This window comes from Heptranchias perlo, chromosome 28, assembly GCF_035084215.1.
Source record: "Heptranchias perlo isolate sHepPer1 chromosome 28, sHepPer1.hap1, whole genome shotgun sequence".
Lineage (NCBI taxonomy): Eukaryota > Metazoa > Chordata > Chondrichthyes > Hexanchiformes > Hexanchidae > Heptranchias > Heptranchias perlo.
The window spans coordinates 10616127-10635780 of record NC_090352.1 but is presented as its reverse complement, the minus strand read 5'-3'; the positions used below and the strand labels follow the sequence as shown (position 1 = coordinate 10635780).

Sequence of the window (19654 nt, the reverse complement as noted above, 5' to 3'; positions counted from 1 at the left end):
TTTGCATGATTCTATGATTCTTCCTGGAAGATTGTTATTTTAATGGCATTTGTTTGCAAGAGCCAAAAAAAGTGCAAACTCTAGTTCTGGATTCACAATGTATGGCATATCAACACAGCAGTCCCTTCAGACTACATCAAGAGCTCATTCCTAAGATTGTTTCTGAAATTTGCACAGGAATCTGTCATTCTGCCCACCTCATTCACTTCTCAAGTAGAATATAGATTCCAATATTCTGTCTCATTTGATAGATTACACTAAAAAGTTAGAAAGTACACTCTACCATTCGTCTCCAGTGGCATGTCTTTCACAAAGCAAAGGTTACGCAAATGGCTAGTTGACTGCCATGGACTCGCAGAGAATGAATCTTTCTGGAATCAGTGAAAGGTCATTGTACACTATATTAATAGCTTCTTTGACATGATTCAAAAATGTTGGCATCAATGACATTTATATGGCTCTTACCTTTGAATGAGATTAAACTTTTTCACCCACAATGTGCTTAGTGTGTAGAATAGACTCCCATAAAAAGTAGCCGTTGCTTTTAATGATCAGCCACTTTAAAAAGGAGCTGAATGCCTATCTGGCTAAGAACAGGACTGAATGTTATGAAGATAAATGTAGACATAGTTAGTAACTCAGTACTCGGATCATGATCAATCCCGTGCTGCTGGGACCATGGAAATCTCATCTGGGAAATACAACCAGGCTCAGTAAATAAGCAAGAAAGAAATGCATTTATATATTGCCTTATCACATATCCAGGATGTTCCAAAATAGCCGACAACCAATGGATTACTTGGAAGTGCAATCACTGTTCTGCAGACAGACACGGTAGCCAATTTGTGCATGGCAAGATCTCACAAACAGCGAATGTTCAGTTAGTCTGTTTTTGATATTGTCGTTTGACAGAGGACAGGACAGCAGGAGAACTCTGCTGTTTTTGGAATAGTACCATGGGATCTTTTATATCCACCTGTAATGAACATTATAACATTAGTCACCTTTGGGGATAGGGGGAAATTCCACTAACAATTTTTAATCTGTAGTTATTTACCTCCAGATTAAATACATTGAATAGATTCTGTGATAGTCCAGATTATACATGATCTGCTGGAAGTAGCAGTCAATGTCCAAATGCTCTTTTCTCGTTCCAAACTCACTTGTGAAGTAAAAAGTTTTAGTTCACTGCTATTCTAGCTCCCTAACTTTTTTGATTGAGAAACAGAGATAAAAGTGCAAGGGCCATAGTTCAGGACACCACCAAGTTTGAAAACAGTAGGAGATGAGGTAAATCAAGAAAATTAAACAAATATTTGCATTAATATAGCACCATGTCACATCTCTCAGAAACCTCTCAAAACTCTTCACGTATAATAAATTACAGTGACTGTTATGTGAGTGCACACAGCAAGATCCCAGAAACAACAGAGATAAATGACCAGTTAATCTGTATTTGTTATGATGTGGAGATGCCAGTGATGGACTGGGGTGGACAAATGTAAGGAATCTTACAACACCAGGTTATAGTCCAACAGTTTTATAGTCCAACTGTTGGACTATAACCTGGTGTTGTAAGATTCCTTACATCTGTATTTGTTGGTATTGGTTGCAGGAGGAATGTTGACCAGGATACCAGGAGAACTCCCTCCTCTTCTTCATATAATGTCATAGGATCCTTAATAGCCCCCTGAACCACCGGAACAGGCAGGCAGGACATCTCAACCAAAAGACGACACTGTTGACATTGCAGATTTCCTCAGGGCTGCCCTGAGTTGTCAGGTTTTATTATGTGCTGAAGAGGTGGAGTGGGGCTTGAATCATATCTTCTAACCGGCAGCCAGAAATTTACAAGCAGCTGCCACCTACAAGCTTCCCTCACCAACTTCAATTAACCTTAATCTTGTGATCTGAAAGGGATTGGCTAGTTAAATACAGCTGCAGATTATCAATAGAATGATACATTATACATTACATGGTATAAGATTCCTGTTGTTATGAAACAAGTCAATTTTCAACTGCCTCTGGCCAGTTTCTTGCCTGAAAAATGGGTAGCCGGCAGCGGAAAATTGGGGGGTGGGGAGCACCTCAGCTGTGCTTGACGCCCAAGTCCACCTAATGCAGTTTTCAGGCGGGCCTGTAAATGGCACACCACCTGAAATAGGCGGGAGGCTGCTTACATAGGCAACTCAGGACACTACGCTGGTTGTAGGAGCATGTTTTCAATTTTCAGGTACATATTAATGGAATGTACACTAAGTGCATTCTGTCCATTTGTACCAGGTGATGACAGATTGAAACCACTGTGAACTGAAATCATGGAATAGAATTACAGAAGCAGACCATTCGGCCCATCGAGTCTGTGCTGGTGTTTTTCTCCACATGAAGCACCTAGTCTAAGCCCATTTTCCTTTTCGCTCCTATACCTTTTATTCTTTTTCATGCAACTATTCTTACTTCCAAAATGTATTGCTTCACTATTTTCTGCATTGAACCATGCCTGCTAGTCATCTATCCATCCTTCTAGCTTATCTGTCCTCCTGCAATTTTCACAAACCACAATTTATTTCACCTGTTATTCAAATGAATTCTATAAAGTTGATCTAGCATGACCTCCTTTTAGAAATCTATGCTGACTGTCCCAGACCAACTCATGTTTCTCCAAGTGCTTAGTAATTTTGTCCCATATTGTAGAATCATAGAATGATACAGCACAGAAGGAGGCTATTCGGCCCATCATGCCTCCGCCGGCTCTTTGAAAAAGCTATCCGATGTCCTACTTCCTTGCTCTTTCCCATAGCCCTGCAAATGTTTCCCCTTCAAGTATTTATCCAGTTCCCTTTTGAAAGTTATCATTGAATCTGCTTCCATCACCCTTTCAGTCAGTGCATTCCAGATCATTACAACTGACTGTGTAAAAAAATTTCTTCTCATATCACCTCTGGTCCTTTTGCCAATTACCTTAAATCTGTGTCCTCTAGTTACTGACCCTTCTGCCACTGGAAACAGTTTCTCCTTATTTACTTTATGAAAACCCTTCATGATTTTGAACACCTCTATTAAATTTCCCCTTAACCTTCTCAGCTTCTCTAGTCTCTCCACGTAACTGAAGTCCCGTATCCCTGTTACCGTTCTAGTAAATCTCCTCTGCACCCTTTCATCCTTGCCTTGACATCCTTCCTAAGGTGTGGTGCCCAGAATTGGACGCAATACTCCAGCTGGGGCCTAACCAGTGATTTTGAAAGGTTTAGTATAACTTCTTTGCTTTTGTACTCTATGCTTCTGTTTATAAAGCCAAGGATCCCATAAGATTTTTTTTTAACAGCCTTCTCAACTTATCCTGCCATCTTCAAAGATTCGTACACGTATACCCCCAGGTCTCTCTGTTCCTGCACCCCCCTCTAAAATTGTTTAAAATACACATTCAGTTTACATTGCCTCTCCTCATTTTTCCTTATTATAGACTCTGATAGTTTACCAACAAATGAAGACTAACTGGCCTATTTTCCTGCCTTATTCTCGTCTCCTTTTTTGGAAGAGGGTGTCACATTCTCCACCCTCCAGTCCCTAGACATAACGTGAAAAATCATACTTAGGGCCTCCACTATTTCTTCCCTAGCTCCCCTCTGGAACTTTGGATATAAACCATATACCTAAACCCATTTCGTAATGGACCCTTACACCCAGCAAACCGGGGAGAATTTTATCCCAACAGCCTAGGCTGGGTTTGAACCCAGATCTGAGAAAAGCGGATGCCTAACCCACCACACTACCCAGTCCCTGCAGTGTGCTTTTTCAAAAAATTATCTTCGATTTTATTAAAATCAAGATACATGAAACACTTTATTTTAGCAACACCACCTTCTTTATGCAAGACCATATTGAATGGCAAAGAACTTCATCCCTCAAACATTTCCCTGTGAAAGGCATTGATAAACAATCTAAAGCAATATTCATTAAGATAAAAGTCCTTTGCAACTGAGAATTGTATATATAATCTTCAGTTAAAAAGAGTGTTTGCATAAAATTAGAATCTTCACAATGTGTCATGCTAATTTGAACTGAGCAGCAAAAATGAAAGCCTCCCTTTCTAAGCTATCACATTTCTTTGCAAACGGCTGCCATGGTTCAGCTGTTTGAGGTAAAAACCTTGAAGCCTGCTGCGATCAGTGCATCTTTAGTTTGCAGTCTCTTTTGAGATGCCTCAAAGAAAAAAAATGAATTATGCAATTCTTCAGTGGCTGTTAATAAGTCCTTCAACACATTTTACAGGGTGGTAAACATATTTCATGGTCAGTTCCAGTAGCACTGAGTATCAGGTCAGTCAGGCTAATTACACAATTCCAGTGCTCACAGGGAGCATAGGTCAGAGAATTGGAGCTGCAAACTTGCAAGCCTATCTCCGGCACTTGAGCAAGGCTCTCCGGCTGGAAGAGCAAGAGCACTAAACTTATGCCTATTTTGTTACGTTTTAAGACTTTTTGTGCAGATTGGTATTTGTGAATTTAAAAAAGATAGAGCTGATAAGGAAAGGTGTTAAAATAAAAGCAGAAAATACTGGAAATACACAGCATGAATGTTAATAAAATGTTAACCAGTCTCTTTTCAGATGCGGAAAGACCTAAAAGTATTTAAACAGTAACATATGGAGCGAAATCTCACTGCGTGATATTAGTGTACAAACACTTAACACTTCCATATAGAATGTCTCTATTTTAACACAGGCATTAAGCTAGTTATTTTATTGTAACTGGGTTAATAGCTCCACTAAAATTGTGGACAGAGGAATGTCATACTTATATATGAAGCAATCATCCACTAATAGTGCCAAGTACTTACTGCACTTTTACTCTTTACAGCTCAGTGTAACAGCATATAAATAAATTCAAAATGACAGAGTTGAAACCCAACTTTTTGTTTAAAAAAAGTCATTTTAAACTTACACATGGATGCCATCAAAAATAACAAAGAAAGACTTGCATTTATATCACGCCTTTTACAACCTCAAATAATACATGCCATCAATGCATTCTCTGAGATTGAATGCTGCTTTCATAGCTTCCATTCCAGCCACGTCTTCTCTTGATCCTAGTCTCCACTCCCTACTTTCTCAGCCAACAGTCACAGTTTCTGCCAAACTCACCCTTACTAATATCAACAATAATGTAAAGCAGGTCCATCCTTCACCAATATTAAGCCTTAGAGATCAGAAGGTAACAGGTTTGATTCATGGCCCGTGCTGAGTTAGCGGATCTGATCATGGACTGCAGATGGGGTATTACAGTTTGCCTCAATATCCGTAGGTTAGGGAGGGGACAAAATATCAGGATTTCTACATTTCCATGTAATGACTCCTGCTGGGAACTATATGTATGTAGATTACAGCATTAGAACAAGACTGGACTTAGCTGTGATGCCCCATTCTGTCAAAAAGCCTTTTGTCACTTGCTGTCTAGGCTCACAAAGAAAGACCACTTGGGTAAGGTAGTGGATGATGCACCGTGCCCATGGATCAGTACTCATCAAGAGTCAGCCCCTTCTAGAAAGGAAAGGAAAAAAGGGGAGACATTTGGGGAGTGAAAGAACCATGGTACAAGTTAATACACAATGGAACCCCATAATGAACTCAGATATAGTGAAACACTCTTTACGGTCAAAAAATATTCCAATTCACTTCTCGGTTAACAGAATAAAAAGACACTCTAGTTCTACTGGCATCATCACCTGCTAATAGGAGCACTAATCTTTAACTGTTGAGCCATAAATAGTAATGGAATTAATGTATTATGAAGGCTCATTGAAACATCTGAGGCTAGAAAGTACTGTTGGTGATATTAATGGACAAATGCTTAATTAGTGACAAGGCCATCTTCTGTCACCATTTTAACGAGAGATTAACTCACTTAAAATAGAGGAATATTTCCTCTTGAAGTAGTGAACAGGAGAATGTCATATGAACATGTTAAGCATTCATCCTCTAATTTCATTAACAGTAATTTCTACTGTTGTGTTAGTTTAATTATAAGATGTTTAATGGAGTTTTTAAACATGTTAATTTCAGTGAAATGCAAGAAATAATCCAGCCTCTCAACCATAAGCTTTCTTTCATGAAGTACACAGTCAATTTCAGGTCAGTCTGATAAGCTGAATTAGCAGAAAATCCCATGAGTTCAGGTCAACTGAAGTTCAGGACAGTTTTAGGATCACCAGTTTTAATTAGTCTGTACAGTAAACGTAGAGTCAATCTCAGTAAGTAATGAACTGCTTACTCCTTTCATCAAACTGCCAACACTCAATCAGCTGGCTCCTGATATAGTGTAATTGTATGGTGGTGAAAGGTTGTATTATAGAAACTTTTCACTGTGATATCGTAATGAGACCATAGCCAGTTTAGAATTAAATGTTTAAAGTTTATTTTCCACAGAACAAAAAAATGTGAGACTCCAGCCACGCATGTAACTGCAGTACTGTTATTTCAAAATAAACTTGCGTAATACCATCTGTGGGTGATTGGCTGCAGGTCAGGAGGCTGCAAATTGGAACTGTAGCTGAATAATAAATACACATGCCACTGCCATAGTTCCGACCAAATGGGCATCCTCCAATTCATCACACAGAAGACAGATGTCAAGAAATATTTAATGATTATTTCTAATTTTTTCATGAGTGCAAAAGCCTCATAACTTGTGACTGCTGCAGGCATGAATGAGTTATCACAGTCTTTCAGAGAGAAAGAAGTCCTGGAACTGAGCCACTGGTGAAGTATTCAGTTTGCTCTATGGATACACTGCTCCCACAACACCCCCCCCCCCCCAACCCAGAACCCTCAAGAAGAGGAAAGGATTAACACTTAACTGTTGCAAAATACTCATACCTTTCTCATTAAAAAATAATACGCTATAAATCGCACTTAGTGATATTAGCAGATGAATGCTTAACAAATTCACATGACTTTCTTCTAGCCACTATTTCATGTCAGTTGTTAAGCCATTTTTTTAAATGGGTTATTGCTTTTGCTAAGAGGAATATCATGAATACATAAAACATTCGCCTTCCTATTATCGTCAATGGTGATTTCTAGTCTAGTGACAGGGTTTATTTGTGGATTCTAAGCCTTATATAGTCCTACAATTTGGGTCTCTGCTCCCCTTGAGTCTCTGTGGTGACTGAGTTTTCAGTGGCTCTGTTTCCTTTGCTAGAAGTCAATGCTCTGAAGTCTGATTGAAATCACTGTCAGGCTCAGGTAGCATAGGTCCATTAACTGTAAGAACTTTGATAGACATCCTCCCCGAAACCTATCTCAAATCCACAGTTTGCATAGAATTTTACAGCACAGAAATCGACCATTCAGACCAACAGGTCTAACGGGTGTTTATAGAATCATAGAATCATAGAAGTTTACAACATGGAAACAGGCCCTTCGGCCCAACATGTCCATGTCACCCAGTTTATACCATTAAGCTAGTCCCAGTTACCTGCACTTGGCCCATATCCCTCTATACCCATCTTACCCATGTAACTGTCCAAATGCTTTTTAAAAGACAAAATTGTACCCGCCTCTACTACTGCCTCTGGCAGCTCGTTCCAGACTCCACACGAGCCTCCTCCCACCTTACTTCATCTCCCCCTATCAACGTATCTTTCTAATCCTTTCTCCCTCGTGTTTACCTAGCTTCTCCTTAAATGCATCTATGCTAATCGCCTCAATTACTCCATGTGGTAGTGAGTTCCACATTCTCATCACTCTCTGAATAAAAAAGTTTCTCCTGAATTCCCTATTGGATTTATTAGTGACTATCTTATATTCATGGCCCCTAGTTTTGGACTCCCCCACAAGTGGAAACATCGGGCTAGAAATTGGACCGTGTAGCGCCCATTTTTCAGGCGCTATGCGGCCTCCTAAGGTCCCAAAATGGCATCCAGAATGCACGCACAAGCTTCTAGCGTGATATGCGCCGGATGCCATTTTGGTAAAGGCGTTTGCGCACAGATAACGAACACCTGCATCATGTAAAGTAGGGGGAATGTACGTTAGATTAGTATGCAATGCTGATTTAAAGGGTTAGACACCATTTTGGCACTCAATGCTCCAGCCAATTAACTTTCTTAACCACAAACAGCTGAACATGTCTTAGACGGCCTGGAGGACCCCCCACCAGTGCTATTTAAAGGGATCATGCTGGCGTTGCAGTTTAGTGGCTGGATTACTGCTTCTGGCTGCTGGTACAATTGTACGTGTTTGTTGAAACTTTCTATACTTGGATAAAGTTGCTATCGTATATAAAGAGCGGTTAGGCAGGTCCTGCATTACTGTTGGTGTCATTGTTCACTTGTGCTGAACAAGTTTCCTGGCAAACATGGGTGGCCTGCTAGGGCTCCCACTGGGCATAGAACTCGACTGGGTGCATGCAGAGAGGCCACGCAGAGCAGATCAAGCTGTGAGGAGAGGGAAGAGGAGGAGAAGGAGGAGGCTCAGGGCACTAAGTAGGAGGCCATATCCCATGAGGGCCTTCAGGGAACAATACTCTTACCTCAACATGAACAAAGATCAGTGCATCTGACTGCTGCGGTTCGCCAAAGAGGTTGTGACAGAGATATGTCAGCTGCTGCAGCCACAACTGCAGCCTCAGAGCGGGGCAAGGATAGCATTGCCTGAGGCCGTCAAGGTAACCGTAGCGCTGAACTTTTATGGCTCTGGATCCTTTCAGGTCTCTGTTGGCGATATGTGCAACATCTTGCAGTTTGCAGTGCATTGCTGCATAAGAGAGGTCACAGAGGCACTGCACGAGCTGTGCAACAGGTTCATCATGTTCCCTCTTGCCAGAGAGAAGCTGAATGAGTGAGCACGAAGGTTTGCTTGCATTGCAGGCTTCCCCATGGTGCAGAGTGCCATTGACTCCACATCTCAACTCAGCCATCTTTATGAACAGAAAGGGGTTCCATTACCTCAATGCGCAGCTGGTGTACGACCACACGCAGCGCATCAAACAGGCCAATACCCAGTACCCTGGCAGCAGCCACGGCGCCTTCATTAAGCGGCAGCCCAATGTCCCAACTATCCTTGCACCGGCTCGGCAAGTCAAAGGCTGGCTACTGGATGACAAGGGCTATCCCCCTCATGAGGTGGCTTATGATCCCGGTCAGGCATGCACGCACACGTGCAGAGCAGGCATACAACGAGAGCCATGCAGCCACACCGAACGTCGTCGAACACACCGTAGGCCCCCTAAAACAGCGCTTCCACTGCCTGGTCCGTTCTGGTGGAGCCCTGCAGTACTCAGCTGAGTGGGTGTCAAGATTCGTTGTCATATGCTGCAGCTGCACAACCTCGCCCTTACGAGGGAACAACCTTTGCCACCGCCTATCCGCCAAGAGCCTGAGCCAGAGGAGGAGGAGGAGACGGAGGAGGAAGTGGAGGAGACGGTGGAGGAAGACGCAGGGAGGCAACAAAGTGCACAGGCCCTGTCTGCCAGGGCTCTGCATGCTCACCTTATTCGTAAGCGATATCACTAACCTCAACGACACCTCCCTAGTCAACAACAGTCCAACACTCCCCATCTGTCCTCTCCCTCGTGACCATCACATCATCCTCCGTATAATTACACGTTGCCTCCTCCCGCAGCACTTCGCATAAGTAAAAACCACCACCAACTGCGACCTCAAATCCAAATTTATAACGAAACACATTAACTGTAGTATCAAACATTAGACTATTCACCCTTGTGCATTCCCTCAGTGACTGTCGTTCGTGTGCCTTTGCCTTTCCTAGTGCTCCTACGAGGTGCATCCCCAGTAGCTGGAGCATGGGTGATGGAAGTCTGCTGGCCTTCAATTGAGGAGTGCGCAGATGGCCTTGGAGATCGACCTCGAGCAGCTCTGGGCCTAGAGGGCCCGGCTGCCATAGCATCAGTCTGAGCTTCAGCTGAAGTGTGCAGACCTTTGATGATATCGGTTTCTGCTGCAATGGAAGCCGCGACATCGGCCATCAGATGCTGCATCACGGTGGGTTACACAAGTGTCCAGATGGAGGTGACCACCCGTTCCATGTGGGTGAGGATGGGCTCCAAGCTCTGCACAAAGCCCTATGCCGAGCTCGAGGTGGACTCCTCCATGCCCCTTGACATTGTGTGCAGGCTTTCTGGCAGGCTTTCCAGTGCACCAAGCATTTGGCTGTGTACGTCCATCAGCCATCTTGTGTAGCCTGGCCCTTCGCAGTCATCTGATGCCTCGGCAGCAGAACCATTGTGCAACCTCGCCCTCTGGCGAGCTGGCACGGTGCTATCCATTCCCCCGGCTCCTGCGTACTTGTGCCCGGTGTCTCACCACTTGCAGATCCCTCCTCTAGTCTAGCCTCTACAGTACGCGCAGTGTCAGTATCTGAGCTGGTGGATGCGAGTGTCAGATCAAGTGACCATGTGGCTTCATTTTCACTGTCTTCCTCCTCCTCCATCTCGGACGCTGCCGGCTCCAGTTCTTGGGCACCTGCAATGATAAAGGGAGATGGATTGAGTTGAAGAACGGGGATAGGAGTGAGTGCTGACACCATTTGCAGCACGTGCGTCAGAAAAGATTGTGGGATGAGCGAGTTGTGAGGAGCGAGGAGGAGGATTAGGTATGCAGAGACCCTCTTCGTCAGGACCTCCAGCGCCACCAGTGGCCATGGCCGCAGCAAAATTCCACCCAATGATGCACAGCACGGTCTCCTCCAGGTGGATGAGGACGTGTAAGGGTGCCTGTCCTCCCTCGGGTCTTTCAGTCTGCCGGCTGTTAAGCGCCACTTTCTCCTGCAAGATAGAGGGAAGTGTGTCAGTGAGTGTTGTGCAATGTGTTTGGGTGATGTGCCTCTCATGGTAGAATAGCTGCCAGTGTGTGTGACCTGTGAGTGGTGGGTATGTGGATTGCAAGTGTGCTACTATGCAAGGGTGAGGTGCAGTATCCGAAGTGCAGTGTTGCGTACGGATGGGCAGCATTTATTGGTGGGTGGGTGAGGGGGCTGTTGTGCGTTGGGCAGTGCTGCAGTTGGTAGGATGTGCCACTCGACGCTTGCATTCACTTACCTTGACCACTTGTGTCAAATCATTGAACTTTTTCTGGCACTATATCCACATGCATGGTACTATACTCCTGCCACTTCCTCTCACTGCCTCCGCAGCTGGTGTCTGGAGGGTCTCCTGCCACCCTGCGGGTACAGGATGGCTCTCCGTTCTTGCACTCCCTCCATTAAGACCTCCAGTGTGTGCTGTCAAGGAACCTTGGGGCACGCTGTCTTGCCACTCCAGCCATTCTGCCTGCCATCCTGCATTGCTTCCATTGACAGTGCACCTCCCCTTTAAGAGGTGCAGGCTGCCTTCACCTAGTGCTGGCCCCGCCCCATATCAGGCTGCCTGCAGGTGTGTTCAGCCACTCAATGTCACGGATAGCACTGGCTGCACGTGGGAATCATGGTAATGAGGATGCAGCATGAATTCCACATGCTGCATCCTCTGTGGGGGCTGTGGTGTGCGGGTTAACCACACACCACAGCCCCCACAGCCAGTATCGGACCTTATCCAATTTACCCCATCTTCTCTATGTTTACCCTATCGAATCCCTTCATAATTTTGAAGATCTCTATCAGGTCACCTCTCGGTCTTTTTTCTAGAGAAAAGAGCCCCAGGCTGTTCAGTCTTTCACAGTTTGAGAACCTACATTTTTATGCAAAGATATATGGGGAATATTTTGTATTGTAAGTCCTGACCCCAATACAATTGAGATGACAAAAATATAAACAAAGAAAGTTATATCTCACTAAAAGTTACACAGTAACTTCATGTGGTTTACAAGTAATGTGCTATGATATCCTATTGATTTTTCACATTTAGAATATGTTAATGTTTCAAATCAATTGGATGTAAGCATCCTTTATGAGGAGAAGGCACTTTGAGGATCAGTATTAAAAGTCCCCTGGTTCCTGCCAGACGCAGAGAATTAAGATTCCCCCTCATATCTCATGGGCAGTCATAACATACATTATCATGAGTGGTCAAGACATTTTATTTATACCATTTCCAGTAAATGTAACAACTCAATTTACATGACGGCTCCTCAGAAAATTAACCTTCAACTCAGCCAGGGATATCCAGCTTCTGGTCACACATTCTGTATGTGAGAGAGAGAAGCATCACAGCAGTTGTAATTTTCACCCTGCGGCTGTGGAAATACGATACCCAGAATGCGCTGCGTAAATTTTCTAGGGAAACTTTTGGTAATATGCTTGAAATAATGAACAAAACAACCTTTCCGTTAATTATTTTAGCTGCTGGAATTAGCCTATGCCTCCGGAGGTTCTCTCTCCCATCTTTGAACATACGGAATAAGTCAGGGAAAGAACAGCCAGTCCATAAAGCCTGTCCAGCCCCACATGCCATCAATTCCCCCCCCCCACCTCCTGCAGCCACAAAATCTAATAGGAAAGGCAAAAAAAAGAGGAAAAAAACACCTTCGGCCAATTTATGAAAAAAAACTCTTGTGAAATTCTCTCCAACCCCTGGAGACAATCAAGCAAATTCCAGCAAATTCCATGACTTGTACTACTATCCCCATCAAACCACCTACCTTCTATATAGCTCATATATAAAGCTTGGTCAAAGATGTAGGTTTTAAGGAGCATCTTAAAGGAGGAAAGAGAGGCAGAGAGGTTTATGGAAGGAATTAGAGAGCTTAGAGCCTAGACGGCTGAAGGCATGGCAGCCAATGGTAGGACGAAGAAAGTGGGGATGCACAAGAGGCCAGAATTGGAGGAATGCAGTGTGCTCGGAGGGTTGTAGGGCTGAAAGAGGTTGCAGAGATAGAGAGGGCAGAGGTCATGGAGGGATCTGAACACAAGGGTGAGAATTTTAAAATTGAGGCGTTGCTGGATCGGGAGCCAATGTAGGTCAGCGAGCACCGATGAATGAATGGGACTTAGTGAGAGTTAGGACAAGCTTAAGTTTATGGCGGTTGGAAGCTGAGAGGCCAGCAAGGGGAGTATTGGAATAGTCGAATCTGGGGGTAACAAAAGCGTGGTTGAGGATTTCAGCAGCAGTTAGACAGAGTCAGGCAGTATTACAGAGGTGGAATTAGGTGGTCTTTGTGATGGAGAGGATATGGGGTCGGAAGCTCATCTCAGGGTTTAATAAGACGCTGGGGTTGTGAACAATCTGGTTCAGACTGAGATAGTGGCCAGAGAGGGTGATGGAATCGGCAGCTAGGAAACAGAGTTTGTAGTGTGGGCCGAAGACAATGGGTTCAGTCTTCCCATTGTTTAATTGGAGGAAATTTTGGCTCATCCAGGACTGGATGTCAGACATGCAGGCTGACAACACAGAGGCAGTGGAGGGATTGAGAGAGGTGGTGGTGAGGTAGAGCTGGGTGTCGTCAGAGTACATGTGGAACCTGACGTCGTATTTTCAGATGATGTCGCCGAGGGACAGCATGTAGATGAGAAATAAGAGAGGGCCAAGGATAAATCTTTGGGGGACTCCAGATGTAACGGTGCAGAGGCGGGAAGAGAAGCCATTGCAGGAGATTCTCTGGCTATAACTGGATAGATCATTCAGCTGGACAACAGAGGAGAGGTGTCGGAGGAGGATGGTGTCAAAGGCTGGAGACAGATTGAGAAGGGATAGTGCGCCATGGTCACAGCACATTGGATAAGCAAAAGCAGCAATATTGGCAAAAGCAGCTGATTGTTAGTTTTCAGAAAACTGTATTCTTGCTCTAAGTTGCAGCCTTATTTTCAACCTTTCAACACATTGCATATGTGTTGCTGCAAGGATGAAAAAATGCTTTTCAAAAATACCAGCTGAAGCACAAATCAGGATTTCCATAAAAACTATGCAGTAAAGGAATCCGAGTGTCTTTTTCACTGACCCTGAGCCAAATTCTGCTGTATTGGAGGTATGAAAAGGGTTTGCAATGATAAAGCGTACAGCTCTTATCAAGACAAATGTTTGACAACACAATTCAGTCTTCAGCTTATTGCATATGAACCTTATTCCTATTGCATATCTTCTAAAACGATATTCTGTGAAATTATTCGGGCCTGTTGAATATTATAATGGGAAATGCAAATAAAGCAGAAGCACAAAAGCCTTCTGCTAATAATATTCACTAAATGAATTGAAAACTTTCTGCCTCATCATATTTTAAGTAGTTTTAGAATTTAATAGATACTCAGAGGAAACCCACTTTAGAGCACAGAGCTAAATGACCAACTTTTTGTGTTTAAAGAGTTATTTGCTTCCGTTGATAAGCTGGAAGCCAGCTCAAAATCTTAAATCCCAGCTTTTTACAATAAAAGAAGAAGACACTTAATGCAATCATTGATTAAGGAACCCATTCTGTTCCTGTGATCATTTTGATTTTCAAAACAACCTAGCTTTTCTTGTATAAAACTCATATTTAGTGTCATTTCATCTGCCCATGAATTCAGTCAATGCGATTACCTATTAGACAGCTAAATGCATTTTGTTATGCATGAACAGTTAAAACAAAAAGATTTGTGCAAAAAAAGACAAATCGTGCTCCCCCTGGCTCCACAAAAATTCTGCAGGCCACTGCCAGCCCGAGCTTGCCCTCCCCAGTTCGCCTCTCCCCTCCAGGACCTACCAGCTGGCCGAACTGGCCTTGACCGGCAAGCTATCAAGACACCCTGTTGACTTCCACAGTGACACCTTTGGGTGCATGTTCCAGTTTGGTATCCGTGTCCGGCGCTACTCCAATTTCTCGGCCCCTGTGTGATTGTCAGGTAAGAATGGCTGTAATCCCCTCTGTGGTAGAGTAGCCTGCCAACACTAACTATTTAAGGTCAGTCGTGAAGATGGGCAGCAAAGTACTGGAGAATAGGGGTCGTTGTGGAAACGTATTCCAATGAGAATTAGCGCTTTCAGAAGAGGAGGAGAGAAAAGAGGAAATGGCATAAGTCTTCTCTCTCAGATCAAATGACAATTTCAGAGGTGATGCAGTTAATTATTAAATATAACTTTTGTTTCTTTTTTAATAGGAAGGTATCCTGAGCACGTGGATTTTCTACAGTGACAATACAGTAGTACCACTGACTCTTTATGATGTTAAAGACTACAACCTGACAGTTAGCACACTGAACGATAAAGTGGTCTCTTCTACCCAGGATTCTGTTTGGTCTCTGATAATAGCAGAAGGTGAAGGGTCAGGTGAATTTATCAAGGTGGAACTGGGGATCTGTGAACCGTGTAAAAAGACCAACCGCAAGAGTGTGCTGTTCGTAACATTGGTCAACGTGAAGGTTCGCTTTGGGTCTGACGATGATTCAGAAGAAGACCTAGAAAATACTGGTGTGGATTATGCACCTGATGGAGGCAGATTTGAAGGCAATCCATTTGGACATAAACCGAAAGAGAAGGGTCAATTTGATTTGATGCCAGATACTTCATCCTCAGCTGGTGACCGTGAGGAGAGTGCTGTACGAAAGGTCAGCACAACAGTAAAGTCAGCTGTGGAAGAAAGGACTGACTCAAGGGTGGAACCAGGCAGGGGCACTGATGGTATGCAGGATAGTGGAGTGCACTATGATAACACAAGGATGCCCAGCATGCCTCTTGACATTGATATCACAGATCTGCCAAAGGACCTTGCAGATCCTGATGATGGATATGCCCCAACACCAAGAGGTCTGACTGACTTGGAAATTGGAATGTATGCACTATTAGGGGTCTTCTGCCTCGCCATACTGGTTTTCCTAATAAACTGCATTGTCTTTGTTCTCAAGTACAGGCACAAACGTATTCCGCCAGAGGGCCAAGCCAGCATGGACCATTCACATCACTGGGTGTTTCTAGGAAACGGGCAACCCCTTCGCACCCAGGCTGACCTCTCACCCCAGCCTGAAAGTCCTGGCAACCCCTTGGAAAATATCCAGACCTGCTGCCACAGTGACCATCAGAGTAGCGGCAGCTCACAGACAAGTGTGCAGAGTCAAGTGCACAGCAGAGCAGATGGTTCATCCGGGAGCTCAGTAAGGGAACACAGCGAGGATCCACTGCACTCACCCACCTCCAAACGCAAGAGAGTCAAGTTTACCACTTTCACCACACTGCCATCAGAGGAGCTGGGCCTGGCCTACAACTGCATCCCAATAGCCGATGAGGAAGACATTGAGTGGGTCTGCCAGGATATGGGGCTCAGAGACCCAGAGGAACTACACAGCTACATTCAGAGAATACAGGAGATTGCCTAGGCTGCTGCTGCTTTTCTTTTGCTGCTTTTATATTTACCAGAAGTTTGTCACATGTACAGTTTTTGTTTGGCCCAAGGAAGGAGGCTGCGATGTGTGGAGTTCCGCTGAATAGAAAAGCACTATAACATAATGCTTGTGGTCAATTGGCCACTGATAAGGCCGCATTAAACATAATGGATTTGCAGTGAGAAGCTGACCAACCCTTTTGCAAAGATTATACTCTACTGAAAATAGTATTAACAAATACAGCTTACGGGAGACAGAATCTCTTATATTGACCCAAAAATGACTGGTATAACACAGAGGCATAGTGTTTGCCATTAGTCAAAGAAAGCATGCTGGAATCGCTTTGTGTAAGTGACAGTAAAATGAGGCAGCATTGGCATCACTTGTGAAAATGCTGTATTTTCAACTTAGACTCCAATTGGCTGCAGACTGCAGCAAATCACATGCAATGCACAGTGAGGGATTGGTTTAAAAGAGTGTAAAACAAAACTTGTGGCTGATAGAACAAATGTGGTAAAACCCATACCAAGTAGGTTTGCCACTGAACCAAGCTGATTGCTTAAGACAAAACTGGTAGTGAAACGAAGTGGCAAATAATGACTTTTAAATAATGTTTTAATCGCACTTTGAGTCCACGGACAGTTCTGTATCTTAAGGACTAAAGTTTCATTCAAGTTTAGGTTCCATTTATTTGCAGTGACGGAAGCTTTTTAAGCAAGTGCACGCCACTGATTGCAGTTACTGCTGGTTAGTAGGAAAGCTAATTAATCAAAGTGATGAAAAGGATAGGTTTCTGTGTGTTTGGAAAACAAATTATGTTTTATAGCTCTCAGTGAACTGTGACAGCAGCAATCTACAAACAGTACATCTCGTCATTGGCCTCATTACATATTCATTTTAATTTAATATGCATATTTACAATGCAATTTGTTGGAAATGCAGGAGCAGAAATGTTCATATATACGAGCTTTCTTAATCTACCACAGTAGGAATCAATTGTGTTCATTTGTCAATCAAAAATTCTTAATTTGTAGGAATTGGGAACCTGTGATTTTATCCGCAAAACAATGGTGATAAGGGCAGTCTAAAAATTAAGACTTCTGGAAGGATTCTTCATATGTTGTTAGGGAAACCAGCAAATCAGCATGAGGCATTGACTGAAAAATAGCCCCCAAGTGCCATTGGCCTTTGTAAATAAGTGAAGGAAAATTTGGCCCAAGTTGGCCATTAAACTTTGGGGTGCTAATCAGTGGAGCTCTAAAAACAACTAATCTGGAGGCACCAGTGTGAGCTGTAAGCCAATAGAATGTGTTGACTAATCCACTAGGTCTAGTGCGAAATTTGAATGTATCAAGGATTATCAGGACAAATGGAATAAAATGTCTCCACTGTGCACCTACTAATTTTAAATCTCCTTTGGTGTGAGCAACAGGAGTTTAGCAAAAGTCTAAAAAACTGTAGATCGCCATGGTGTGGAGGTGAGTTAGGTTTATTTCATGCTTACTGTTTGTTATATATAGATTTCTATATCATTAAATCGATCCCCCACACACACACCAACTATTAACGAAACTCCTAGTTAATGCAACTCCTTGCTCAGTCTTGCTGTTGTCACTGTGCCTTTGAGTGCACGACATCCAATTTATGAACCAATATTCCTGATTGTTGAAGTAAGTTTGCACCCTCAGTAAACACTGCACAGTCTGGTAATGGTTTTATTCATTACATCATAAACTGCACAAAAAAATGTGATCCACCTGCCAGAGTTTTGTGTCTCTGTGCTGGGCATCTCACAATCTTCCTGTCCATTAAAATGAATGCGGAAAAACCTGCGGTTGGCAAACTCACAAGCAGAAAACCCTGGCCTCCGCCATTTAAAAATCTACGTAGTAAGTACCAGATAAACACACAGAGCTTAGAGTAACTTAACAGCATGAATGAAGTGCAAAAGGCTGTATCTCGATTATCATGCTGTCCTGTCAGTTTTAGGACTTGGTACATCCTTATGGCTTAAAATGCATAGTAAATGCATGCCTTCTTATCAGTTATCCAATGATATTCCTACAGCCAGGTTCATTTTAAAACATTATTTATGTCCACTATTGGAGTAAAAGTATGATTTTAGTCCTTGGGCAGTTATCCTGAAGTTGTATTGAAAAAGGCATTTCAAAGATTTTGTAACAAAGACAAGATTGGTGTTCTGACAATTCTGCCTCAGAAATGGTACAAATTATGAAAAATGGAGTACAGCATAGTGTGCTGCAGATGTGTTCTCTAGACACGGTCCTCTGACTCTGGGCTCCTGTGACCACTCCCACCCTCCTGCATTCCTCACTTGGTGGCAGAGTTCCCTGCTGTCTTGGCCTCACCCTCTGTGACTCACTCCCAAAATTTTGCCACCTTGCTACTTCCCTCTCTGCCCTTATAAACTTCCAGAAAACCTAGCTTTTTGACTGTGCCTTTGGCTGACTTTACTAAATCGTCCGCCTCTTTCCTCTGTAAAGCGCCTTGGGAGGTTTTGCTACATTAAAAGCAAATTCCAAGTTATTATTGTTGTTCTTGAGATTGTAAAATTTCAAGGTTTGTATAATAGCACACAATATATAGTTCAGTTAATCATTGTTGAGACTATGGGGAGCAAAATCATTAACGTGTTTATAAAGGATTGGTTTATGATTTTTCTGCAACGAGTGCACAGAGGATATCTTCACCCATGGTGACTGAGGTAGTAGGATTGAAGTTTAGAATTGTAAGGAAAAATAATAAAGTTGGAATGGAAATCTACAGCCAGAAATTACTATTGCTGATATTAGTGAACAAACATTTCATGCATTCATATGACATTATCGTGTTTTACATGGATTGATGCCTCTGATAAAATTACATTAAACATTCACCCTTTAATGTCATCAAAGTAATTTTTAGGTTTATATCACAATCTTGGGTTATTTTGTTGTGTGTTTGTGAGTGTGATGTCACTGAACTCAGAACATGGCAAGAGAACCAGCAAGGCTGAGCCTCACAGAGATCAGATCGCTGGAAGGGAGGGTTTTATTTCTTGGTCAGCTGGTATCTGATACATGTGGAAATCATCCAAACCAAACTACTGAGAAGTACAGTTTCTGTTTACCTGATACAGCATCATAGCACCCTGGCTAACAAAGGCTAACTGTTGCTACAATTGTCCTCAGAGTGCCTACAGAGGGGAAAATGAGCCAAGGCTCCTGCTCCCGATTACTGTCCATTGATCCTACTGAAAAGTGCATGTGTAGATCTTGGGTGCAGAATCGGGATTCACTGATATTTTTTTGAGCTTGTACCTTCCTATAAGAGTATCCATTTCCTACCTTCTGGCACATGGATCCCTTATGTCCAAGAAGAAGGGACAGGTATTCTAGCCTCCATCTGCTGCAC

General features: G+C 43.2%; 1 protein-coding gene across 1 annotated transcript in view; it reads left to right on the top strand.

Annotated features, from left to right (window-relative positions):
* The window catches only part of tmem132e (transmembrane protein 132E), a 621750-nt gene extending 602596 nt beyond the window's left edge, over positions 1 to 19154 (top strand). Inside the window, exon 9 of the mRNA XM_068008053.1 lies at positions 15023 to 19154. Within this exon, the coding sequence (XP_067864154.1) occupies positions 15023 to 16234 (1212 nt within the window). The 3' untranslated portion in view covers positions 16235 to 19154. The remainder of the gene's footprint in view (positions 1 to 15022) is intronic.
* The last annotated feature ends 500 nt before the right edge of the window (positions 19155 to 19654 follow it).